A 27,125-nucleotide genomic window follows, 5' to 3' on the forward strand; every position below is an offset into this window, starting at 1 on the left:
GAAATGGGAGGTGAGAAGTGACTGGTGGCTCAGTCAGTTAAGTGTCTGTCTTTGGCTCAGGTCATGATGCTGGGGTCTTGGGATTGAGTCCCTCCCACATCGGGCTCCATGCTCATCAGGGAGCCTGCTTCTCCCTCTCCCTGATGCTCCCCCTGCTTGTTCTCTCTCTCTCTCTCTGACAAACAAAATATTTTTAAAAAAAGCTCTACTGTGGAGGGGAATGTAGAGATGGACTGGAGTTGGAGGGGAATATGGGGTCTAGGAAGGTTTATTGTTTTTAAAATAGGGAGGATTTAGAACACAATTTAATGCTAATGGGAAGGAGCCTGTGAAAGAGGGAGGTTAAAGATATTGGGGGGAGATATTGGGGAATGATTGTGAGTGTAAGGTTCCTGAGAGAATCGGAGGGGTTATAATTCAAAGAGAAGGTGTCCTTTGATAGGAGCACTCCTCTTATATCAGAAGGGAAAGGAGACGTTTCATGTGATGGCTTCCATTTTCTCTGAAGCCTGAGATGAAGCAATCCACTTGGAATGAGAGGGTTTGAGAAGAGGGGATCCAGAAATTAAGGATAAATGAGGAGGTGTGAAATGGTTGTTCCAGATAGTAGTGGGAGACTAGTTGACTGTGGAAACTTAGATGACTTCCTATCATAGAGGGCCCAGTTGAGGTTAGCAATCATTTTATAATAATAGGGGGTGTGTGTGTGTGCACGCGCGCGCGCGCGCGTGTGTGTCTGTGTGTTTACTCCCTCTGGAGTAAGGCAGTTAGTTGGATTTCTGAGGGTTCAAAGTTAACCAGGTAGGTGCTGTGGAGGAACAGGGTGGTAAGGCGGTAGGTGCTGTGGAAGAACAGGGTGATAAGGCAGTTCTGAGCTTTTGCAACAGAGTTTAATGATGACATCTGTTAGACAAAATAGAAAGTGAAAGCAGGAGTGAGCGAATGGATACTAAGAAAGTAGAGGGATCAAACGGCTGGAGGTTCCCATATGAGCAAGTAGGCTGGAAGTAACAGGTCAGCATGGGATATTTGAATTAGAGATTTATGAGGTGATGGTTTCTATGATGAAAAGGTTCAGAGTATAACTGAGAGAAATCCCAGTAGGGACTGAAGGAGTAGGTGGCTGAGATGGTGGGCCAAGGTCATTGGATGAGGAAGCTGAAGACGTTGATTGTGTTTTCTGCACTAATTTGTAAGGGACCCAAATTTAAGGCAAGAGTTTGCGTGGAGAGGAAGTCGTATGAGTCAGGTATTGAATCCTGGATTCAGACGTTTTTGGGAGGATGGTACATGATCTCATAGAGGGAGGAGGGAAGGGAAGAAGTTGGTATAACCCAATGGGTGAACCTAAAAGGAAAATGATTTGTCTTGAGGGAGAATAAGAAGGAATGGTCTGGAGATGGCGTTAGGACAAATAAGGACACCAGTCTTAAATTCCATAAGGTGTGAGAGACCATAAACAGCATCCAGGGACCAGCCACTTCACAGGTGACTCTTTGATTTTCAATTTGGATACACTTTAGAATCACTTGGGGAGTATTTTAAAAACTAGCAGTGCCTGAGCCTCACCCCCTGAGATTCTGCTTCATTGGGCTGGGGTGGGACCCAAAGGTCTATTTTCTAAAAATGTCTCTGGTAATTCTAATACACCAATAGTTGAGAATTACTGAGAGATGCAGGGAATGTTCAGAGGAGAAGTTTGAGGATATAGGAGCGTTCGTTGATCACAAAGAGGCTAGGGGATTTTGGAAGGAAGAGTAGTAGAAGGTTGGGTCATGGGGTAATTTGTACTCTTTCCCATACAACATGGTGAGAGAGTATCCAGTGTTATTTTGTAAGCAATTTCTGGAATTTTCTGTTAAATGAGTCAGTGTATTTTTTATATTTGCTAAGATTATTATATATCTTTCAAGGATTGTGGGAGAGAGAGATTATGTGTTCTTGTTTAAGTTTCTATCAAATAGAAACAGATCTTTTAATTTTCTTCTATTTTTTATATAAAGTATCTGAGAAAGGGAGGACTGCTTGTACCCTGAAGGAGGTTTTCCCTGTATCTTCAAGGCCGTGATAACTGACAGCCTTTATTCATGCCCTTTGTTTTTTTCTTCTCCTTACGGTAACACCCTCACTAATTTTCTTATCTGTGGTCCACTTGGGTGCCTTCTTTTTCACATTTTTCTCTATTTTTTATCTCTTTTCTTCTAATTGCTAAATCTATGAAGATAGAAACATAAGGAAATGCAAAGGCAAGAGAGATTCAGAAGTGGATTTCCAACATAAGAAACTAAGATTTCGTTTCATTCTTTTTTTTTTTTTTTAAGCTTTTATTTATTTGACAGAGAGAGACACAGCGAGAGAGGGAACACAAGCAGGGGGAGTGGGAGAGGGAGAAGCAGGCTTCCCACGGAGCAGGGAGCCCGATGCGGGGCTCGATCCCAGAACCCATTCCCCGAGCCGAAGGCAGACGACTAACGGCTGAGCCACCCAGGCACCCCTCCATTTCATTTTCTCATCTCTGTCATTTACAAGTTTGAGGGAGTCTGTTTCAACAGTCGTCTATTAAATGCCTTCTCTCTGAAGTCTGACAGGTTCAACAGTCATCTATTAAATGCTTCTCTGTCTGTAAAGTAACCAATCATCCTCGTTTGCCTGGGACTTTCCCAGTCTTCACTTTGAAAGTCCCGAGTCCTGAGAAGCCCTTCCGTCCCAGACAACCCTAGGAGATCATCGAAAGTGTTGTGTTGGATTACCTGTATGTGCAGTCTGCCTCTTCTCTCAAGGAACTTACGGTTTCCAGGGGCATGAGAAAGCAATATATGTATAAATCAGTTAAGATAAGAATATAAACAGATACATGGGTTTCCTGGATCACCATATCCAGACAGTTGATACATATGATAACTAGGGTGTCAGAAAAAGGGAGACAGTATGTTATATACATAAGAAACTAATGTCCTAGATCACTTTGCTGCTCATTATACTGTTTTCCGGTATAATGGAAATGCTTGAACTGGACCACTGTTGGTCATAGGTCATTATATTGCTTTCGTACATTTATTCAAGACATGCATTTTTTACTTGAGGTAATGGTATAGGTGCTTCTTTTCAGAATAATTCAAACCAATCCCACTATTCTTTTCTTTTTAAATTAGTTTATAAATTCAATTGCCTAGGTACAGTCTATACCTAGGAGCAAACCATCTCATTTTCTTTATTCCCTTTATGCTTCAGATACTCTATGTAATCTGGATTTGAAATGGTAGAAATTTCCAGCTGGGAGATGGGAGGAGGGTGGTTGGGGAAGTGATCTTTCGTTGGAATTTGGTCCCTGCATTGACATTGGGGAGATAGAACATAGGAGAACTGATTTTAGTATGTATCACATCACTATAATTGGGCTGCTCACTGACACCGTTCATCAGCCCTTTAGATTTCCCTCCCTGTATTCCCCCCCACACACACCAAATCCCCTGATCCTATAGACATGTTTCCTACATTAGAGGTCTTAGAATATTTGTGATTTGGACCTTCTCCTGTTAAACTGATAAGTTGAGAGTGTGACCCCGAGAAAGCATGTATTCCATAGCTATATGTGTGTGGATTTCACTTCTTTTTAGGTGGCTGCAAAATTCGGGTTCAGGGGGACCGGACCAGAGAGCGGCGCTTTGAAATCCCTGATGAGGAACACTGTTTGAAGTTCCTCTCAGAGGTCCTTGCTGCTCAGGAAGGTAACTCAAGACTCAGCAGTTTTCTTTCTGCTCTTTGAATGGCAGTGAAATTCTGACATGCTAATGCAGAGGCAAGCAGCCATTAGCAAAGTACCTCACGCCTTCAGTCTTTAGTGCTGATTTTTCTGCTTTCAGGAACAAACCCAGGGTTAGGTTAGGGAACAAGTCTATTCAGCTGTAAGGACACTGAGCCATTTTTCAGAATCTTCAGTGTCACAGCATGGACAGTTTCCTGAAGACTCTAATCCTCCTTCTGCTCCCAGATGATCCCAGAGCTTCCCTCATTCTCTTCGTCTCTTCCTTTACACTTAAGAATGCTTCTGGCCCCTGCATTTGAGGAGTGCTGAGGGAATGGCTTTTGGTTATGGTAAATCCCACTCAATGAAGGGCTCCCCTGTTTCTGACCATGACTCTTATCTCTGTAGCTCAGTCACAACTTCTTGTTCCAGAGCAAAAGGACTCATCTAGCTGGTATCAGAAATTAGACACCAAGGACAAGCCGCCTGTTTTTTCAGGTACTGAAAAGATTCTCTTTTGCCCGGTTGCTATGATCATTGCAGAGTAAATAGATTTTATCTGGACAGATAAGATAATGTGGATTAATGTCAATCCCAGACACCTTCTGCTATGGAGTGGTTTTACTGAGTCCATGCCCACTGACTAATGTTCATTCCTGATCCTTTCTGTGGCATGTTAGCTCCTCAGGAGCCTGCTTAGCAGTGTGGTAAAAATTGCAGGCTCCAGGGCCGGACTGCTTGGGTTTAAATCCCAATTTTATGACTTGCTAGTTATGTATGACCTTTGTCAAATTACTCAACAATGCTGAGCTTCCATTTCTTTTTCTGTAACATGGAAAGATTTTTAATAGTACTGGCTTCATGGGGTCTTTATGATGATTAAAGGAGATAATGATATAATCCCTTATATCAAATAGGCATTATGCTAAGTCTTTAATAAATGTTAGCTGTTACTATTCAGATTCCAAATTAATGTAACTTGCTATTGTTCTAGTTTGTATGTCAAGTCCTTCAGGGTATCCTTAATGGTACCTTTCTGTTTGGTAATGCCATTGAGCATATAGTGATCAAATTAAAACCGCTGATCAAAACAAAGCTCTGTCTATCCTGGATAAATTGGATGTTATCTTTGACTCTGGGTTCTGTGTACTTCAGGGCTTCTTGGATTTGAGGATAATTTTTCATCTATGAATTTGGACAAGAAAATTAATTCACAAAATCATCCTATAGGGATTCATCGGGAACCCCCACCCCCACCCCCTTCAGTGAATAGAATGTAAGTCCTATGTCAAGACATATTTCCCATTTAGGAGACTTTTTTTATTATAAGCAGTTTCACTTTTGAAATTCTCATTGATTTGCTAGGCTTCCACGCGACAAAGAAGCTTCTAACAAGGAACAGCCCAAAGTGACCAACACCATGCGGAAACTCTTTGTACCAAACACCCAGGCTGGGCAGCGGGAGGGTCTCATCAAACATATCCTGGCAAAGCGAGAGAAAGAATATGTCAACATTCAGAATTTCAGGTTAGTCTCTCTTCTACTTACTGAGGTATGGCATACAATGGCTGTTTGTTATTTAAGGTATTAGTTTAATTAGCTTAATTAAGAATCAAAGCATAATAAAAGGAATGGTCAGCTGGCTCAAGCCCCTGTCTCTATATCGGTCAATAACATACATGAACAAAATAACACAAATGCTACAATTTCCCTTGGATTTTCTAACTACTAATGATACTGTGTCTGCTAATGGTTCTAACCACTCAGAACCAAATCAAGTTCCCATGTACTAGAGGATTATCCCCTAGCATATTCCCTAAGCAAGTGTGTTTATCTTTCTGGCCTGCTGAATTTTTTCTCACCAATATTTGAAGATTAATGTCTGCCATTACCATAAGCTTAACTTACTTACTTTGGTAAGTTAACTACAGAAAATTTCACCCAGTCCTCTTGATTGAGAGGTCTATCTTGGATTCTTTCCTCTGTATCATATTTTTCGTATCACATTTACTTATTGGTATCTTTTCTGGACGTAGTGTGTGCAGTGTGGCATGGCGTGTATTCTGGTGTGCAAAGCAGCAACACTTCTTTTTGTTGTTTGTGAACAACACGTACGCTTAATAGTCCAAGATTCCGGTCCCATCTGCTATCCCAGTATGCCTCATTTGTTCTAATTCAATTATAACCATATCCCTATGCTAAAACCTATAGTTTCTCATATTCCCCATGATGCTTTTTTTTGTATGTAAACAGTTAAGACAGGAGTTTTCCCTTCCGCTTTCCCCCTTAATACTGTGTCTGCCTCAACAGAATTTCCTACACAGATGTCCTTGTAATCCTTCGGGAAGTGAGTTTTTGGATTCAACTATAGCTCCTTATAGAACAGTTATCCACATTAGGTGTATTTACAGCATGAAGATACCTTTTTCCCATCTATAAGCTCTCCCTTCAAGTATAAGTTTGGGTGGAGTTTAATTAAAAAGAAATGTGGTAGAGCAATTAACTTTGTATTTTTTAAATAGCAACTTAGTTCCTTTCTGTGGGTTCATCTAATGTAAACTTTAGAGAATTAAGCCCACTGCCTTTGTGTTGTATGTGTGAGAGGTGTTTCTTATGTGTATAGCAAAACATTTTGAGAAATTATGTTGGCTTATTGTGAACATACCCTTGTATAAAAGTGATGAGAGAACTTCATTGGTTCATACTTGACCTTCATTTTCAAATAATTTTTTGGTATTGTGTATTAGATTTTTTGTTGGAACATGGAATGTGAATGGCCAGTCTCCAGATAGTGAGTTGGAACCTTGGCTGAACTGTGATTCAAATCCTCCTGATATCTACTGCATTGGGTAAAGAACACATCTGGAATTTCCTTTTGGCTATATGTTTGGTATTATTTTCCATGACATTTTGCCCTCCTTTTTCTTTTTTAACTATCTGGTAAAAATTCACTGTAGACTATATGTGAGAATTAACTTGTAGGTCAAATTTATGAGATAAGAAAGGAATGATACCTGAAATGGTGAAAGGAAACATCTAGTCCTCTCAAAATGCAAAGAAAATTGCATTCTTAATAGAAACAGACTTGAGGTCAATTCCAACAGTGATTATTCCTAGGATATATAAACAGCGCTCCACTGTTATCCCTTGTGGAGGATTTTTTTGTTTGTTTTTTGTTTATGTTTTGCATAGTCTGTGCATATACTTTTTTCAAAAAGATTTATTATTTGAAAGAGAGCGAGAGAGAGAGAGAGAGAGAGAGAGTGCATAAGCAGGGGGAGGGGCAGGGAGAGGAGAAGGGAGAGGGAGAATCTTCGAGCAGGCTCTCCACTGAGCAGGGATCCCAGGACCCTGAGATCATGACCTGAGCTGAAATCAAGAGTCAGCTGCTCAACCGACTGAGCCACCCAGGTGCCTGCCCCCTTTTATAAGATTTATTTTGCATAGTCTGTGCATATACTTATAGAGGGTCTTTTGAAAAAGAAAGCTGCTTGTCCTTACTGATCACCTGGGTCAATAGAGCAGTTCTCTAAAAATTTATCTCTTTCCCCATTCTCTTTTCACCTAATGTCTCAGAAAATGGGAAAGGAGGTAGACAGAGATAATTATGGGATATGTATAGATCTCAGGTCTTCTTGTTTGTTTTTTTTCAGATTCCAAGAGCTGGACTTGAGCACAGAAGCCTTTTTCTACTTTGAATCTGTGAAAGAACAAGAGTGGTCCATGGCTGTGGAGAGGGGTTTGCATTCCAAAGCCAAGTATAAGAAAGTAAACTGCATTTGATTTTCTTTTTTAATATACAACTAAATAGAACTCCTTAGAAGTTATTCTGTTATCTATAACTTGTTCCAAAAGAATGGCTTAATTGACTTCTTCCCTGTGTGTAATACTGCAATAGGGCAGACTAATCCTTTACACCTGTTTTTCTAGAAAAAAGTTTTCCTAAGCTTTCTGATCCTATATTTTCATTGCTTAGGTAGCTTTAGGAGAAAAGAAGAATTTTATTCTCAGAATGATAATTAGCTTAAAATAATTACTTATAAGGTAACAGTAAAAGTTTAAGATCAGAATTGTTCACTGACATGGTCAGAACTGGATGCTTTACAGAAAAGTAGTTTGAAGCATGTGGGTGCATAGGGTATGCTGTGAAATCAGTAAGAAGTGTTGTAGAATTTAAATGAGTTCTCAAATTTGTTGTAAATCAAAAGTAGAGTTGACTTTAGCAAGGTGGGCCAATTTATTGGTCTTTAGAAAGCATGTGGTAGAGGCTACCAGAAGAGTTATTTTAATTACATGGCTACCACAGTAAGCCCTTTAAAAGTAGTCATCTGAACATTTTTCATTTACTTCTTCTAACAGTTGGTAATAGGTAATAAAAATCCTGAGCGTGTTACTCCTGTCATAGAGGTCCCTGACTAACACGTATTTCAGATGTATTTCTAGCTCTAGTTCTCAGACTTAAAATAATCAAAGTAAAAAATATTGCTATTTTATAAATTTTAATTTCTTAAGAAATTGGAAATCAGAAACTAGGAAGGAGAAGTGAAAGGAACAAACTGGGATAGGGGTTTTTTATTGATTTTTTAATACTATCTACTCCTGGTAGGTTTACAAGTGATTAAAATAATGGATCCTAGAGCTGAGTGTACTTGATGTCCCCAAAGACTTTTAACTCCTATTGGTCAGAGTCAGATAAGAGCTTCCCCAGAGAAATTTTGTTTCCTTTGTATGGGGTCCCCTGGGAAATTAGAGGATTTGGATTCAGATTTGAGCATCATTAATATCTTCTTGGTGGAAAATTAGTTGTGTGACTAGATGTGTGGCAAAGAGTGGTATTAACATGAACCTTCTTCTAACTCCCTGGAACTCAGGTTCAACTAGTCCGCCTTGTTGGGATGATGCTCCTCATATTTGCCAGAAAGGACCAGTGGCGCTATATCCGTGATGTTGCTACAGAAACAGTTGGAACTGGAATCATGGGGAAAATGGTGAGTTACTTTGGAAATGAGCTTGATTATTATTTATGTCCGTGTGAAGTTTAACTGCTAGTTGTGTCTTTGTACTAACTGAATAATTACTCTTGCTTACAGGGAAACAAAGGTGGGGTAGCTGTGAGATTTGTATTTCACAACACTACCTTTTGCATTGTCAATTCCCACCTGGCTGCCCACGTGGAGGACTTTGAGAGAAGGAATCAAGATTATAAGGACATCTGTGCACGCATGAGTTTTATGGTCCCAAATCAGACCCTCCCACAGCTGAACATCATGAAACATGAGTGAGTGGTTAAATCTCCTTTGGCCTTTGAATAGTGGGGCTGAGAAGAGATTAAACGGATAGGAAACTGAAGAGTGAAGGATTACCATTTAGGGATTGGGGTCGCAAAGAAGAGAGGGTTTTTGAGGAATAGCAGATTCATTGAGGCAGAGAAATCAGATTTGCTATCAGAGGTAGGATTAGTTCTGTTAGTGGCCATGTAAGAATAATGCTGGAGGTGTCTGTCAGCTGGAGTCAGTTTTTATTGTTTTTTATTATGAAATAGAAATGTTTATTGTAAATGTAATAAAAGATAAAATTAAAAGTAGAAATCACTGTGCTCTCCCCAGCCAGTCTCTCAGAGGAAACTGTTAGTAACATTTCACTGTGTATCCTGGAACTGTGCTGTCCATTGTGACAGCCAGTAGCCATAAGTGGCTATTAGACACTTGAAAGTAGCTAGACCAAATTGAGATGTGCTGTAAGCATAAGCTGTACATTGGATTTCAGAGACTTAGTAGGAAAAATGTAAAATATGTCAGTTTCTCAATGTTGATTACGTGTTGAAATGATAATCTGGATATATTGAGTTAAATGAAATTTATTGTTAAAGTTATTTTTACTTGTTTCTTTTACTTTTTAAATGCAGCTACTAAAAAATTTAAAATTACATCTGTGACATGCATTTTATTTCCTTTGTTCTAGACCTTTCTCTATATATATACAAACACATGCACACTTATTATATAGGACTATATTGTCCTATTATTGTGGGTCTCTTTCCAAGCCAGTGTGTATATGTGTGTGTGTGTATTATATTACCTGTATTAATGTATACATTATAATGTATACATTGTATATATTATGTGTATATATAGATCTATATATTATATGAATTATAGATATATATATTCTTAGTGACTGTGAATCATTAAGAATAGGGGCAATGGAGATGTAGACAACAATGGATCGATAGGATGAGAGAAAGGTTCTTGGAGAATAGGACTTAAGGATAGAAGCAGAAATCAGTTGAGGCATGGATTGGGTGGTAGAAAATGATGTCAAGAAATTAATAATGGTAATTGAAATTCTGAGAGAGTGGTTTGAGATGGGAATTAGTAGGAAAAAAAAGATAATTTGGATATTAGAATCAGTAGAGTAGGGTAATTGAGGAAAGAGTAGGGAAGGGTAGTGATATTGGCCTGTTTCCATATTGTCTCAACAATTAGGATCATATACAGTTCTGTATCATGGTAGTAAAGTCAAGGCCTTGACATTAATAAAAAGTTGCCCTGAAATTCCTTACATTTATTTCCTCAGAATTCCAGAAATTTCATGTTGCATTTAAGATTGGCAAAGAGACCCATTCAGGACTTGAGATAGCTCATAAGGAGAATCCCTTTTAGTGTAGTAATTTCAGAGTCTGCCCTATGGGGGCTCTCAGCACATCTAGGCGCCTGTTACGGTGATTGGGAGCCTGAGACTCCTGTGGCAAGCCAGTCTCCTTCCTGCCTGGGACTTGGACTGTGGATCTGGGGCAGGAATAGGCAGATTGGCTATAGTGGAGAGCTGTGGACCTACTTTTGCTAGGGTCCTGACTGGGAGAGCTGTCATTCAGACCACGCAGACCTTAGTGGAGAGCCTGCAGAACGTCAGGGCTCAGAGAGGCAGAAAATGTTCAGATTCTCTTCCCTTGGAGACCTGGCAGGCAGCCAGACAAAATTTTGGCACTAGTCCAGCAAATAAACTACATGCTTCTTTTAGGCAGTTAACTCCTTGGCTTCTGAATCCCACACATAATACTGTATTTCCCTATCTTTGTTCTTCGCGTATGGAATGCCTATCTTCCCACCTATTTGGTAATCCCTGGTCCTTCACAGGTGTTGGGAGTACTTCACTCCAAAGGATAAGTTACAGCTTAAACCCTTTGTCTCAGGTAGTGATAAATGAATCCTTATCAATAATCTACCTAGCTTTCTTTTCTCCATTTTCTCTGACTTTTTATGCTAATTATTGCTACTCCTGTTCATGTATTTCTTGATCTTCAGTGTTGTCATCTGGTTGGGAGATTTGAACTATAGACTTTGTATGCCTGATGCCAATGAAGTGAAGAGTCTTATTAACAAGAATGACCTTCAGAGACTCTTAAAATTTGACCAGGTGAGTAAATTTTCATGTTGTAGGTACTTTCCTAAGTGGCAGATAAAATTGTTAGGTTTATGAGATACGTGTGTGGCAGGTGTGTCTTTAGGAATAGATGGAAAGGTCTCATTGTCCTGGGGAAACAGTGTGACTAGTGATGCAGCGAATACACACAAGGTTTGTGGTGCTTTTATTAAGTGCTTGGATAGGAACAGGGGAGAGAAAAAGTAAATATAACATTTGTTCATTGTCTTTATCAAGAAGAGATTTGAGAGATTTATATAAATAAGTTGGAGAATGGGTGGGGTTAACTGGAGAGTACTTCCTGGAGGAAGTGGGCTTACAGCTATGTTGATGTGGTTTGGCAGATGGAACAGGGAAAGTTGCTCTATGATTACTTGGCAGGCTTAGCAGCAGTGTGGAGGTAAAAGAGGGAGGCCCTGTGAAGGGATTGGGAAGAACAGAAGAGAAGTTTGGGATAAATAACACAGACTGTGGTCTAATGGGAACTGATTGAGAAGTTGGGGCTATCTGGCTTATAGATGTTAAAACCTGTGGGAAAAGCATTGATTTGGTAACATTTTTATAAAACTTGATATTCAGGAACCTAGTTTTCTGTAAATTTGCCTTGGAGCCTGGCACGTGACTTGAATTTTTACTTCAGCTTATGGATACTGGTTGCTAAAAGTGAATGCTTATGGAGGGAAGAAAATGTTTCAACTTAATTTTAATGTCTTTAAATCCTTATGTAAGCCTTTTTGACCTTCAGAAATAGTAAAAATTTAGGAGTTTTGCAGTCGAATGGTTTTTTATAGTGAGCCTTATTTGGCTGTATCTTTCTTCATATTGAAGTTGGCTGGTGGATTTCTTTGCATTTCTTCCTCTGTCATGCTTCCAAAGCGGGTACAGTTGGAATAAATTCTAAGTCTTATGTAATTCTGATAAAGTATTTGAGTAAGGATAACTTTCAGAATGCTCTGTAACAATTCACTGAATTTGGCTTTTGGAGTTATACATTCAACATTTGTGTGTATGGTTTTTTTTTTTTAATTAAAATTGTGCTAGATGGTTCCTGCCCAACTTTGGAGAACTTACGATTATTCATATTTCATTTTTCCATTTTCTTTTTTTTAAGGATTTTTTTTTAAATTTATTTATTTGAGAGAGAGTGAGAGAGAGAGAGCACAAGAGGGGGGAGCGGGAGAGGGAGAAGCAGACTCCCTGCCGAGCAGGGAGCCCGATGCGGGACTCGATCCAGGGACTCCAGGATCATGACCTGAGCCGAAGGCAGTCGCTCAACTAACTGAGCCACCCAGGCGCCCTCATTTTTCCATTTTCTAATGACTGTTAGCAATAAGAAATTAGTGATGTGCTCATAATGAGCATCCTACCTGTGGGTGAGTTTAGATGCTATGGGAATGGCAAGATTTTAATTCACAAGGTACAGAAATTTTATTTATCAGTTGCAAAGGCTGTGGAACTAGATAATTAGAAATGGCTGATCAACCTGATTATCACTTGTATTAAGATGGTGTTACCCTACTTATGTGATGTTTCTTTCTAGCTAAATATTCAGCGCACACAGAAAAAAGCTTTTGTTGACTTCACCGAAGGTGAAATCAAGTTTATCCCCACTTATAAGTATGACTCTAAAACAGACCGATGGGATTCCAGGTAAAGTAACAAGAACCTCCTCCTGGAGTGGGTTCAGGCCTGGTCTTATTTCTGTCCCTCTATGTTGGTAAAGGGCTAGGAATTTTTTCAGTCATGCCAGAAGCAGATATAAAAACTTAATGGCTCAGTGCTATTACAGAAGAGTTTTTAATTCATGTGTACTCAAAGATGAGCTTATCTTAAGAAAGTATTGCTTCTGTGTCAGAGCTATTGAAGTTTTATGGGCTGCCTGCAATGCCTTATTTCTATCCTCTAAACAGACTTGCTTAGATTTTAACATTTCTGATTCCACCGCTATTTCCATACCGATTGTCCTGTTCTGAATGTTTTTTCCCAAATTGTTTCTCAACTCCTTAACTCAGAACACCAGAAAGTGAGCCATGAAAGGCTCTTCCAGCACAATGGTTCTCAGTCCTGACTACACATTAGAATGTCTTGGGGACTTTTTAAAATACTGATGCTTGCCTCTGCAACTGCTAGAAAAAGCTAAGAGCTACTGTCTATTGGGGGGGGGGCGCTTTGATTTCCTAATTACCCCCAGTAAAGCACGCCTCTCAGTATGTTCCTGGTAACTATTTGTCTTCTACCTACTATCTCTTTGTTTCCTATGGTGTCCTAGCTGGCTGAGCCCAGAAGCTTGGAAGAGAAAGAAAATCCCTGGGCATATTCAACTTCTTTAGACTCAGAGCACTAGGGTGGGTTGGAGAGGAGTCTGTATCTCTGTGCCCTGAGGGAACTGGTCAGCAAGTAAAAAGTGACACTGACAGATCTTGTACACTTCACCTTGTTTCTCCCACTCACCTGACTTGAGAGTCATTTGAAGAGCTACAGATAAGAACTTATTTGTGTCCCCTTCTGGATCAGGTGTACAAGGTGCTGCTTATTTTAATAGAATGATGAATAAGCTTTTTCCCTAACCTTGGTAATCTGTGGACTGTTATATGTTCAGAATTGCATGCTTAGATGTTAGTTCATCTCTATCTGAAGAAGCTAGACTTGTCATGAAAGTCTAGGTTTAAAGGAGAAATCTCTACTATTACTTATCTCCAGAAATTAAGCCCTGTCGTGGAATTTAGGATTGGAGTTTTAGATTTTTATTAGTTGTCTATCTGTGTAAAATGTCACTGCAGTTCATCGAACAAAGTGTGCTGAATATAATCCTGACCTTCTGAGGATATTTTAAGAAGGGGCTATTATATTTTCCCCTGGGACAACATTGTTGAAGGAGCAACATTGTTGAAGATATAATGCTAATTTGGGGAACACAGTTTATTCATTCATTAGATAACTATTCATTGAACACCTACTTTGCATAAGATAATGTGCTAGAGGTTGGGAATTCAGTAGCAAACAAGCAGACACAGACCCTTTACAGAGCTTGAATATAGTAGGGAATATTATAGTTGGGATCATTAGGGAAGGAGAAGCATATAAAAGACGGCCTACCCAGGTCTGAACCAGTGTGGTAGGTATTACATTCTTGTGTGGTATGTTCCCTTTATTATTCTTTCTTTATTTGCAGTGGGAAATGTCGGGTTCCAGCCTGGTGTGACCGGATTCTTTGGAGAGGAACAAATGTTAATCAGCTTCATTACCGGAGTCACATGGAACTAAAAACCAGTGACCACAAGCCTGTTAGCGCCCTCTTCCATATTGGGGTAAACACTTGTTTGTTCACTTATTTGTTTCTGTGTTAAAAGTATTCTTAGAACATCATTTAGACTCAAAACAGATCAGTAGTTTACTGAGCCATAAATGTTACCATAACCAAATAATCATTTGCAACATTGAGAAATTAGTGCCCTCAACCCTCCTAAATGCTGTCCATATGGTTCTTAATGTGCTAGGCCTTTTAGTGACACAGATGTTTCTCATGCTGCATAATGGCTGGGTGGTAACCTTAGCCTCCTAAAGTTGTTATACATAAGGAAGAGTTAGAAGCTAGGTTTTAAAGAATGAGTAGCCTCTCATCAGATAAATAGGAAGGGAAGCCCTGGGAGAGAGGATCCAAGTGGAGGGGTGGGGACAGCAGGAGCAAAGGCATAGACTGGTCGGCATACAACCAAATCTGTATCTTACCTTAAAAGGCATGTTGTCAGCCATACTATTAGTGAAATTTTCCTGTCCAGGAGCACAGGTTTTAAATGTTTTTTAAGATTTATTTATTCATCTTAGAGAAAGAGAGAGCGTGAGCAGGAGGGGCAGAGGGAGAGGGTGAGGGAGAGAGAATCCCAAGCAGATCCCACGCTGAGTGTGTGGAGCCTGGTACGGGGCTCTATCCCGAGACCCCGAGATCATGACCTGAGCAGAAACCAAGAGTCAGACACTTAACCACTGTGCCACCCAGGCGCCCCCAGGAGCACAAGTTTTAAATTTTTCTTTAACTCTGTTGCATCCTGGCTGGATTGATGGCCAGTTATTTAATTTTTTTGTCTCTGTTGTGAGTAGTTTTTGTTTTCACATTGTATTTTTTGCTGCCTGTTAATAGTATGCAGGTTATGTCTTGGGATCTTATTGATTTATTACAGCTAGTACATTTAGATTATTTCTTGTAGATTTTCCAGACCTACAGTCATGTAATCTGTCAGAATCTATAAAGTGCTGTGCTTGATAGGGTGGACTTTATGGATAGACTGCTTAGATTTGCATCCCAGTTCAGCCACTTTCTGTGTAATCATGGAAAATATATGTAACAGCCCTGTACCTCAGTTTCCTCCTCTATAAAATAGGGATAACAATGGTACTACTTATGAGAATTAATGAGGTAAGACATGTGAAGAACATAAAAGATGTATATTTGATTCTTTTGGCTTCTCAGATTATCACCAACATGTCTTGTTCTACTCCTGTCTTAAAGGGGAATGACTTTGGGGTATTTCCTTTATTTACAAAATTAGGTCTTGGTCTTAGAATAGAATTTAAATTTTATCAAGGCAATTGTGACTTGACTTTTGTCCATTTTGAAATTTTAAAATGATAGTAAATAATAGTGTTTCTCAAATAGTAGCTAGTATGTGCTGGGAACTGTAATGGACAATTTACACACATCTCATTTACTCCTCACAACAGTGCTTTGAGTTAAATATTTCTCATTTAACAGATGAGCAAATGGAGAACCGATGAGTTTAAATAACTTTACAAGCATTCAACTAGAAGGAGAGCTAAGATTCAAATCTTGTCTGTTTAACTCCCAAGCCTATAGATGTTCTTTCCACTAATCCCACAATGCCTCTATAGTTCCAGAGAACTTATTGACTAGATAAACCTTTAGATACTACTTTTAGCCCACCTAATTTCTCGTTTGTACTTGTGGGCTACCCTGTTTTCTTCATTTGGATTCTCTTAATCCATTTTTATTTTTTATTTTTTTTAAAGATTTTTTTTTTAATTTGACAGAGAGAGAGAGCAGAGAACAGGAACACAAGCAGGGGGAGTGGGAGAGGGAGAAGTAGGCTTCCCTCCTAGCGGGGAGCCCAATGTGGGGCTCGATTCCAGGACCCTGGGATCACGACCCGAGCCAAAGGCAGACACCCAACGACTGAACCACCCAGGTGCCCCTCTCTTAATCCGTTTTTAAAAGGATGTCTTTCCCCAGACACTAACCTTTTTGGTTTATTCAGCTGTGCTTGGCTTTTTTGTTTGTATTTCTCTTCAGAACTTAGGAATATTTGTAATATTCCACACATATTAATCCAGAGCTCTCAGCAGGATATTTAAAATTTTTCCAAGCTTCCTGTGTGTATTTTTGTGTATCTTTAATAAAGGTCTACCTTTCTAGTTTTTAATACTAAAATTGCACAGGAATTCAAAAGTGCTTTTTCTTTAAAATAAAAAAAAAAGTAAGCAAAATTTACAGATAAGGCTGGAGTTCTTCAATCCCTGTTCTATCCCCCACTCCCATCTTTGCCCAAGACCCCCACTTCCCAGCCAGGCCAACTACCATTATGAATTTATATCTTTCTAGACCAGCACAGTCCAGTAGGTCTTTCTGTGATGATGGAAATAGATATATATAGAGAGATCTATACTGTCCAGTACAATACTGCTGACTTTAGGTGGCTCCTAATCACTTGAAGTTTGGCTAGTGTGACCAAGAGAGCTGAATTTTCTATTTCATTTAGTTTGAAGTAATGTATATTTAAATGTCCAGATGTGGCTTTTGGCTATTATCTTGAACAGCACAGTTCTAGACTTTTGCATATGTTTTTCTGTTGGCCCATACACAATAGAGTATTGTTCTGTGTGTGGGTGCAAATATTATAAATGGTCTCATTTATAATACGTGTTGGTCTGCAGCTTGCTTTTAAAAAAAATCAGTAGTGTGTCTTGGAGAGCTACCATGTTATTACCTAAAGATCTAGTTCATTGATTGTCTAGCTCATTCTTAATTCCTAATTTTGTTGGTAATTTCCTTTTCTAAAGTGGGTGTATCAAGTGGTGACATTCTATGGTGTTTTTCCCCTTCATTATCCTTGATGTGCCATTAAGGGATATGATCATGATAACCCACTGAGGAAAGGCTTTGAGTTTATCGAGTAACCACCCCATATTTTGGTCTCTTGGACATGCTATGATTAGAGGCTTTAAAAAACACATTATATTTTACCACTATTGTTATCAATGACTGTTAACAAAGGGACCAAGTGCTCAATGGCCAATTAACTTTAGAAGACTTGCTGTGGGCTGGCTGAGATTAAGCTGAGATAGGGTTTCCACCCCCGTACTTGGTAATGGGATCTGTTGCATTGGTTCTCAGACTTTGGTGGACATAGAAATTGCCTAGGGAGCTTTTTTTTTTTTTTTAAAGATTTTATTTATTTATTTGACAGAGAGAGACACAGCGAGAGAGGGAACACAAGCAGGAGGAGTGGGGGGAGGGGAGAAGCAGGCTTCCCGCCAAGCAGGGAGCCTGATGCGGGGCTCGATCCCAGGACCCTGGGATCAGGACCTGAGCCGAAGGCAGACGCTTAACGACTGAGCCACCCAGGCGCCCCGCCTAGGGAGCTTTTAAAAACTGCAGTAGGCCAAGGCATCTGTATTTTTTTGTATTTTTTTAAAGATTTTATTTATTTATTTGACAGAGAGAGACACAGCGAGAGAGGGAACACAAGCAGGGGGAGTGGGAGAGGGAGAAGCAGGCTTCCCGTGGAGCAGGGAGCCCGATGCGGGGCTCCATCCCAGGACCCTGGGATCATGACCTGAGCCGAAGGCAGACACTTAATGACTGAGCCACCCAGGTGCCCCAAGGCATCTATATTTTTAAGACCTACCTGAATTAATCCTGTTGTATACCTGGTATTTTGGGAATGGTCTTGCACTAGAGGTTCAGATACAACTTCTGGTATTAACTGTGGCAGGGAGCAACTTAGTTGATCTTTTTATATCTTGATATTCTCAACGATCAGAAGAATAATCCTTGCTTTGGTAGCTTTGCAGTTTGTTGTGAAAAGATGACACATGTAAAATACTTTATGAAAAAGCAGTTGCAAAATTTTATAAAAATATTTTAAAAGTATAAAATTCCTCTTAACCTAACACTATAGTGTGGACTCTAGTGATTGCTTGCTCCTCAGTTTTCTAAGCATTATGGTTTAGATATGTAAAAACCTTCCCAGTCTTTGAGATATTTGGCTCAGCTTTGATGCTCTTATTTTCCACATTTGATTTACAACCTTGTCTACATGCATCGGTCCTTTTTTTTTGATATTGAATTTGTAAAGTTTCCTATTCTAAAAAGAAACCGGGACCTCAGTAAGTTAAAATGCTATGTTAATTATGTTCATTTTTGGCATTGATTCGTATGAAGTTTTAATAGTGAAAAAAAAAAAACACACAGCTATATCAGGAAGCCAAATGTGCTGTGTCAGATGGGAAATGTTTTTGATCTATTAGTTAAAATGATTTGTTTGTCCGTTGTCATGCTTTTACTCTAATCTAGGGCATTTTGTATTGGCCGTTTTCTAAAATGGCCATAAGATCTATTTACTAACATACCTTTAGCGTTATATAATCTGTGCATTGACGTTATGATTCTTGGCATTGTGCATAGCAGCTAATAGAATTAAATGCTTCAATCATTTTTTCTGCTGTTTCAGTGCTTTGTGATCATTGTTAGAAATGGTAGTAGGTATGTCTTGACACTTATTTTATGCAATGCAGGAAATAATTTTTGCCACAATTGTCACATTTCCCCCCCCACCAAATAACAATGGAGCAAGAAAATAATTTTCCCAAATACTACTGCCAAGCTTCTTAGCACCGAGGTTTGACTTTTCCAGGAAGTTAACCAATTAACCTTATCTTTACCATAAAGTGGGTAATGCTATAATGCTTACTTTAATTTATATTTGTTTGTGACATTTAAAAAAATTGTCATTTAAAAAAATTGTTAGACTTAGAGATTCAAGCTGAGCACACACAAGACTAAAATAAGGATCTGTTTTCTTTGAGGTAAAAGTTGTGGATGGAGTGATATTTCAGAAAGTGTTTGAGGGTGTTTTTGCAATGTTTAAGTGATTGCTGTAACAACCCATTTTAAATTGTTAGGTAGTCTCAAGGGAAGATGAGCTAGGAGCATTTAAGACTGAAAAGAGGGTTTGTTTTCTTTCAGGTGAAGGTTGTGGATGAACGGAGGTATCGGAAAGTGTTTGAAGATATTGTACGCATTATGGACAGGATGGAAAATGACTTCCTTCCTTCCTTAGAACTCAGCAGGAGGGAGGTGAGCAAAAATCCATGGCTTCCCCATCTACTGCTCATCGCGGTTAGTACAGTGGAAACCATGTTTGGTAGAGGAGGCAGCACAGCAAAGTGGTGAAAACCGTGTGTGCTGGAGTCAAACTGCCTCCATTTGGATTCCAGCACTGTCATTTAGAGGCGCATGTCTAACTCTCTCAGAGCCACAGTTTCCTTTTCTGGTTAAAGGGGTGGTTGTGCGGATTACATGAGTTAATACATGTGAAGCTCTTAAAACAGCTCCTGGCGTGAAGTAAGCCCTTAGATGTTAGCCGCTCTTACTTAATATTTCAGAGTTGCTGGTTAGTTCATATCTCAGGAACCAGGACTGACTTGGTCACGGGATGAATGTCCTGACCCAAGGTTGGGTTACCCTCTTAGGATCTCAGGAACAATCAGAGTAGCCTAGAGAAGTAGCAAGAGCTGCCTAGTTCCTCCTCTGCTGGTGTGAATACAGTAGGAAATGAGAGGGCATGGTATACAGCTGGCTCAGTTGGTGAATGCATACAGCAGTTGCACACCTGGTTAATAATTACTTTATTCTTTATTCATATTCTCTATGGAATAATCCAACTGACATACTCCCCCTACTAGTGATGCATGTTTGTGTCTGTCTGTTATTCCCCAGTTTGTGTTTGAGAATGTGAAGTTTCGGCAACTACAAAAGGAGAAGTTCCAGATCAGCAACAATGGACAGGTTCCCTGCCATTTTTCTTTCATCCCTAAACTTAATGACAGCCAGTACTGCAAGCCATGGCTTCGGGCTGAACCTTTTGAGGGCTACTTGGAGCCAAGTGAGTTGTCCCTTTACCATTGTCTCTGCTTGCAATGTACCATCTCCCCATGACTCCCATGCCTCCCTTTGTTTAACTTCTTGTTTTCTAACCACATGTCTCTTACCTTCACTGTCATTATATTGCGGAGACCTCTTTTGTGTGTCCAGTGTCTCCTCCATCACTTGGTGATTTTTTAGAGGACACTACTTCTGTTGGTTCTCATCTCCCTTTTGCTCTTCCACCAGAAGTTTCTGTTACCGTGTGTCATTTCTTATATTTCAGATGAGACAGTGGACATTTCCCTTGATGTGTATGTCAGCAAAGACTCTGTGACCATCCTGAATTCAGGGGAAGATAAGATTGAAGATATTCTAGTCCTTCACCTGGATCGAGGCAAAGATTACTTCTTGACCATTAGTGGAAATTACCTCCCAAGTTGTTTTGGTACATCCTTAGAGGCTTTGTGCCGAATGAAAAGACCAATCAGAGAAGTTCCTGTCACCAAACTCATAGACTTGGTAAGAAACATTCTAAGACATGGAACCTCCTCTAGATGTAATTTTCATAATACTTAAGGGATGTCCTCATTGTCTCTATGCTTTCTCTTTTGTCGAGGTTGGGGGAATTGTCAGGTGATAAATAAGAATAAGAATGTCACTTTACTCTAGCACTACTTTCATTAGGTAAGCCTAAAAGGAAAGAGAAAAGAGCAATCCGTAATTGCCTCTTGTCAGGAATATAACATGTAATACTAAGTTCACTGAATTAGATTAAAGGCTCCCTTCTCAAAGGTCTAATGCTTATTTGTTATGCTCTTCATACTTTAAGTCACTCTTGTATAAATTAGCATGTATGCAAGGTACAGTAATTGGGGGGGGCAGTATTATCCTCAGTAAACACATGAGAAAGCTGAGGCACGGAAACAAGAACTTGCCCAAAGTGGAATAAGTTAGTGACAAGTCTGTCCCCCAGACTTTCTGATTCCCAGTTCAGTAACTCCTCACTGTATCATCATATCTAATCCCAAACTTGGCTGCATGTTGCAGATCAGACCCGTAAATGAACCTCAGAGTACCTGCCTCAGAATCCCCCAGGGATCCTTGAACAAGTACACATTCTCCACCCCCACCCCCACTCACCTCTGGCAATGGAATCACAGCCACGGGGTGCAGGGCTTAGGAACCTGCATTTTATCAGCATCCCGGATGATTATAATGTGCCCTGAAGTTTGCTCCATGTTTAATGGGACACACTTAACAAAAGGAAGGAGTAGGATTTCCCCTCCCTGACACCAAGCTCTAATATCAGTGTCCTTATGGAAGAAATGCTTATTATTTTCAGTAACATAAACTGATTTTTTTTTTTTTTTTTTTGAGAGAGAATGAGAGAGAGAGCACATGAGAGGGGGGAGGATCAGAGGCAGAAGCAGGCTCCTTGCCGAGCAGGGAGCCCGATGCGGGACTCAATCCAGGGACTCCAGGATCATGACCTGAGCCGAAGGCAGTCGCTTAACCAACTGAGCCACCCAGGCGCCCCATAAACTGATTTAGTAACAAGTTCATCCTATTAAGAACTCTTCTTCTAGATGAAAATATTGCTGCACCCAAAGTGTACAGACCTCTTTGGGCTATAAAAGCATACTCTTGGTCTTTTACCAAAGAAAATGAGGCGATGTGACAGCCATACTTTATCATTTCTATTAGTATTCATGTTGATCCTTTCAGCCTCACCAGAACAGTGATTTTATCATCTAGTGAGGAGGGCTAGACCAGCGCGCAGGCTGCTGGCTTGTCTGAATGGGATCTGTTCTGTTGCCATGGAATTGTTTTAGCTATGACTCAGATGGCAGATTAAAACACTTGAGTCCAGTCCCAGCATTCTTTCTTGGAATTATACTTGTTTCCCTAGAGCTCTCATGACTGTGTGTATTACCTCTGTTTGAGAGAGAACCATTTTCTTCAGAAATTCACATCCTTACATTCTGTTATTTCTTATGATACTTGTTTTCTCTTTGACTACTATATTCTGCCTTTCAAATTTAATATTTCACCATTTAGGATATATTCCAAATGAAGTTTCCCCTTTTTTCCCTGCCCCCTTCCCTCCATCCTAAACACCATTTCCCAGCTTTCTTTTTTCCAACTTTTAATTATGAAAGTGGCAAATGTGCAGAAGAATGGAAAGAACAATACAGTGAACCCCCATGTGCCTTGCAGATATAGATGTGTTTTTCTTTTTTTCTGCTGTACCATTTGAAATAAAGTAGTGATATGTGACTTCACTGGTGAACACATTAGCCTGCCTCTCTTAAGAAAAAAGGCAATTTCTTTATAAGCACAATACCATTATTATGCCTAAGAAGACTAGCCACTCCATATTTCAGTTTCTCCAGTTGTCCCAAGAATTTTTTGATAGCTTTTTGAAGCCAAAATCTCATCTGGATTCATGTAATACCTTTGGTGAGGTCTCTGCAATCTCTTTTATTTTTTTAAAGATTTTATTTATTTGAGGGGCGCCTGGGTGGCTCAGTCGTTAAGTGTCTGCCTTCGGCTTGGGTCATGATCCCAGGGTCCTGGAATCGAGCCCCGCGTTGGGCTCCCTGCTCGGTGTGAAGCCTGATTCTCCCTCTCCCACTCCCCCTGCTTGTGTTCCCTCTCTTGCTGTGTCTCTGTCAAATAAATAAATAAAATCTTTTTTAAAGATTTTATTTGAGAGAGAGCAAGCACGAGTGGGGGAGCAGAGGGAGAAGCAGACTCCCCACTGGGCAGGGAACCCAACTCAGGGTTCCATCCCAGGACCCCCAGATCATGACCTGAGCTGAAGGCGGATGTTTGACTGAACCACCCAGGTGCCCCTCTACAGTCTCTTTTAGAGTAGAACAGTTCTCCCCTTTTATTTCTTTAATGACATTGACTTTTTAAGAGTCCAGGACAGTTGCCCAATCAAGGATCCACCATTTCCTAAATTGTCTGTTTCCTCTTGGTAACTGTTTAAATTTAATCCTTTCGTACTCCTTCCTTTCACTTTATTTCCTGTAAACTGGAAACATTTTGGTCAGAGTTGGCAGAGGCATTACGATACCCTTTATTGTAATTGTCCTGTATTAATTAGAGTGACTGGAAGGAGGTTCAACCAGTGTGAATATGTTTTATTTTGTTTAAAATATTATCAGGTAATTCATTGTTTGACCATGAATAGGAAGTAGCCAAAATCTTTAATGGAGTTAATGGGTCTGTAGGAAGCCCTTTTCCTTCTTTTTTGTGCACAAATGATTCGAGGTTTAAAAAAATAGAACCCTGATAATTTTTTCATTATGAAATTCTGAGTTCTTACTAAATTGTATATGTGTGGTCATCATTTATTCTTTTAAAGCTTTTATTTTGTAGAATATAGGGTTCCTTTTTTAAGTTTTCATTTATTTATTTGAGAGAGAGAGAGGGAGAACACAAAGGGAGAATGAGAGAGAGAAGCAGACTCCCCGCTGAGCAGAGAGCCCAATGTGGGACTCCATCCCAGGACCCTGGGATCGTGACCTGAGCTGAAGGCAAAATATAGGGTTCTGATTCTTTTTTTTTTTTTTTTTTAAGATTTTATTTATTTGACAGAGAGAGACACGGCGAGAGAGAGAACACAAGCAGGGGGAGTGGGAGAGGGAGAAGCAGGCTTCCCGTGGAGCAGGGAGCCCGATGCGGGGCTCGATCCCAGGATCCTGGGATCATGACCTGAGCCGAAGGCTGACGCTTAACGACCTGAGCCACCCAGGCGCCCCTAGGGTTCTGATTCTTTCCACAGCCTGTCACATTTTATTAAATTCCAGTATCTCATTGATGATAAAGTTATCCATATTAGTGTGGGGCAATAAACAAGAAATCTAAGATTATCTGTACCCCGTTTGTAATATCTTCCCACTCTGTTTTGACTTGATTTTGACCTACAGTGCTTTCTTATATTTGTTCATATTTGTTCCAAGACCCAAAATGATATTTCAGATCCCTTGAGATGATGCTATTAATAATGATACCTATTATCCACTATTACATTATTTACTCTAAAATTTTGGTGAAAACAGAAATGAGTTCAGTGCCTACGTTGACTTTCCATGTACTGTTTTCAGAAAGATTCTTGTGTCACACCCTCTTCGCACCAAATGTGGAATGAAATAACTGGCATAAGTCCTTTTCGTTCTTCTTGCCCTTCTCAATGACCATGACTTTGCCACTACTAGCATAGTTGGAATTAGCACAAATGGCAAACAGAGGAGAATTTGTTTGTAATTTTCTTTATTCTTTTCCAGACTAAAGATAGATTTTTCTAGTTTTTTAACTAGCATATTAACTAGCGCATAATCATCAATATTTATTCATTACACACTGAATACGAAGTATTACAGAGTTTATGTGGGTTCTGTAATTTAGTGGTGATGAAAGTTTACTTATGTGTACAATATGGCTAAATTCTAAATCAAGGTTAATAGGCAGTTTGGTTAAAGGTAATCTAAACATTAACTACTTCTACTAGCTGATGTCCAATATGTTTGGTAAATCAATATTTTGGAAAGACATTTAGAATGAGAGTTGTGGAACTTGTAATTTGTATTAACAATAGATTCCTGTGCTGTTTACTCAAGCCTTATATGCTATAAAAGCTTATTGATCGACCAGCTAATTTCTATAAAAATCAATCTCAGAACCAGCCTATTTTGGCTTTTTGAATATTTGATTTATGTAACATTAACATAACTAGAAAGAAATTCAGCAGATAAGAATAAAGTGGACTAGAAAGGTGATTTGGGGTTCATCATAGAAGTATTTTGAGTCAAGTCCAAGTACTGAAGAAATATGTATTAACATATTGGGTGAGCAGGTTCTTCCAGGTGTAAGGGACATCATGAATAAATGTTAGAAGGTGAAAGCAAAAAGACCATATATGAAAAATTATAAGATTTCCCTGAGAAGAATGAAGATTTTAAAAAAAGAGTATGTGAGGCTGGTTGGGTTGGTTGGGAGCAGGGGATAGAGCGTCTTGAAGTCAACAGATGAGTGTGCTGGAGCCACAGGGCATCTACAACTATCAGAAGGCTTTTATGAGTAGTATGAGGTTGGAAATTGACATATTTGGAGGAATAGTCTGGTGTTGCTTATAGATTGGACTAATGGAGAGACCAGGTTTGAACTTAACCAGATCTGGTTAAAGGTGTTGCTGGTAGATAGAGACAAAAAAAAGGTTGAGGGATGGGTGGACAGGCTATACTTGCTTGGGGACATGTTTATTTGGAGAACTATATCAAAGTGTGAAATAACAAGAATAACAGCTTGGTGATTATTTCATCCCTAGTGGTCTTTTCACTAAGTGTTTACTTCGTCTTACTGATCCAACCACTCATTTCTTATCCTGTTAGGTGTATAGTTTGTGTTTCTTCTCTTTATAGTTCACATGAACTAATCCTTTCTAGAACTTTGATATCCATTCAGTTTCCTGCTTTTTATTTTTAAAGTTGAATCTGCCTCTAAGTGACTCTTTTACATTATTTAACTGCATTTACTACTGGCAAAATTCCTCTATGGATGAATGTTGGAGTGAATAATGATTTGCAGTGCATTTGTAGCTTGCCATGGTTGCCCCACTGGGGAATCCTGAATTAGGTTCCCTTTTTAAATGTGATCAACACACAGCCTTTTGCAGAGAGTGGGCAGGTCAGTTGAACTAAGTGATTATCAGTAACCTTAGGACTACCTTAGGAGTATGCTGTTTATTAGTGGAGGCTAAGTGATGTTTCTGTTTTCAGAATCAAGCCTAGTGTTAAAATAAATATTATTTACATCTACTATATGCCTGTAGCCTGAGAAGTAAACTCTCAGTGTAAATGTGCTGCTCTTCCACCAGTATCTAATCAAAGTCCTTTTGATTCTTCTCTCAGAGTTTTCTCTTTTATCCAGTCATTTTTAAAAATATATTTTCCCATTATTCAAGTGTTTACTCCTTTTTGACCTACCTTGATAGCCTTTTAAGAATTCCCTTTGCCTTGGGACATCTGAGCGTCTGCCTTCGGTTGGGGTCATGATTCCAGGGCCCTGGGATCGAGTCCCGCATCAGGCTCCTTGCTCAGCAGGGAGCCTGCTTCTCCCTCTGCCTGTCGCTCCCCCCCGCTTGTGTGCTGTGCATGCGTGCGCTCTCTCTCTCTCTGACAAATAAGTAAATAAAATCTTAAAAAATAACAACAAAAAACAATTCCCTTTGCCTCTATCACTACCCTTTCATTTTTCCTCTTCAGGGCTGTCAAACTGATCTTCCTGTAATACAGCTTTGGGGCCTATGACTTCCTTAAAGGTAGTCAGTGACTCCTCCATCCCTACTAAATACAATCCAAATTGCTTTACCTGTCATTCAAGTTCCCCTAAAGTCTGACTTCAACATTCCTTTTCATATTTATTTCCCACTGCTTTTCTCAACATTCCCCCAGGCTCCCTATAGAACAGATGACTGACTTTTCCCTACTCCCACCTTGGGATTTACCTTCTCTGAACCTGTGTTTATTTTCGCCCCTCCCACTTGTAGTGTCCCCACCCCATCTCTACTCTTTAAAATCCTATGAATCTTTTTTAAATTTTTTTAAAGATTTTATTTATTTATTTAAGAGAGAGAGAATGAGAGACAGATAGCAAGAGAGGGAAGAGGGTCAGAGGGAGAAGCAGACCCCCCGCTGAGCAGGGAGCCCGATGTGGGACTCAATCCGGGGACTCCAGGATCATGACCTGAGCCGAAGGCAGTCGCCCAACCATCTGAGCCACCCAGGCGCC

General features: G+C 39.7%; 1 protein-coding gene across 5 annotated transcripts in view; it reads left to right on the forward strand.

The window, feature by feature from the left end:
• Window positions 1-27,125, forward strand: part of OCRL (OCRL inositol polyphosphate-5-phosphatase) — a 53,072-nt gene that overhangs the window by 14,077 nt on the left and 11,870 nt on the right. For 4 of the 5 annotated variants that reach the window (XM_035008394.1, XM_035008398.1, XM_035008413.1 and 1 more), the window contains 14 exons: window positions 3,618-3,728; window positions 4,154-4,243; window positions 4,901-5,021; window positions 5,111-5,272; window positions 6,493-6,594; window positions 7,399-7,513; window positions 8,617-8,733; window positions 8,836-9,023; window positions 11,050-11,161; window positions 12,708-12,817; window positions 14,340-14,475; window positions 19,428-19,538; window positions 20,181-20,346; window positions 20,611-20,846. In XM_035008394.1, coding sequence (XP_034864285.1) covers window positions 3,618-3,728; window positions 4,154-4,243; window positions 4,901-5,021; window positions 5,111-5,272; window positions 6,493-6,594; window positions 7,399-7,513; window positions 8,617-8,733; window positions 8,836-9,023; window positions 11,050-11,161; window positions 12,708-12,817; window positions 14,340-14,475; window positions 19,428-19,538; window positions 20,181-20,346; window positions 20,611-20,846 — 1,877 coding nt within the window. Of the gene's footprint in view, window positions 1-3,617; window positions 3,729-4,153; window positions 4,244-4,895; window positions 5,022-5,110; window positions 5,273-6,492; window positions 6,595-7,398; window positions 7,514-8,616; window positions 8,734-8,835; window positions 9,024-11,049; window positions 11,162-12,707; window positions 12,818-14,339; window positions 14,476-19,427; window positions 19,539-20,180; window positions 20,347-20,610; window positions 20,847-27,125 lie in introns of those variants that run through there. The other variant, XM_035008407.1, reaches the window with a different exon arrangement.

The sequence above is a fragment of the Mirounga leonina genome, unplaced genomic scaffold (assembly GCF_011800145.1).
Source record: "Mirounga leonina isolate KUSES-001 unplaced genomic scaffold, KU_Mleo_1.0 Mir_101664, whole genome shotgun sequence".
Taxonomy (NCBI): Eukaryota; Metazoa; Chordata; class Mammalia; order Carnivora; family Phocidae; genus Mirounga; species Mirounga leonina.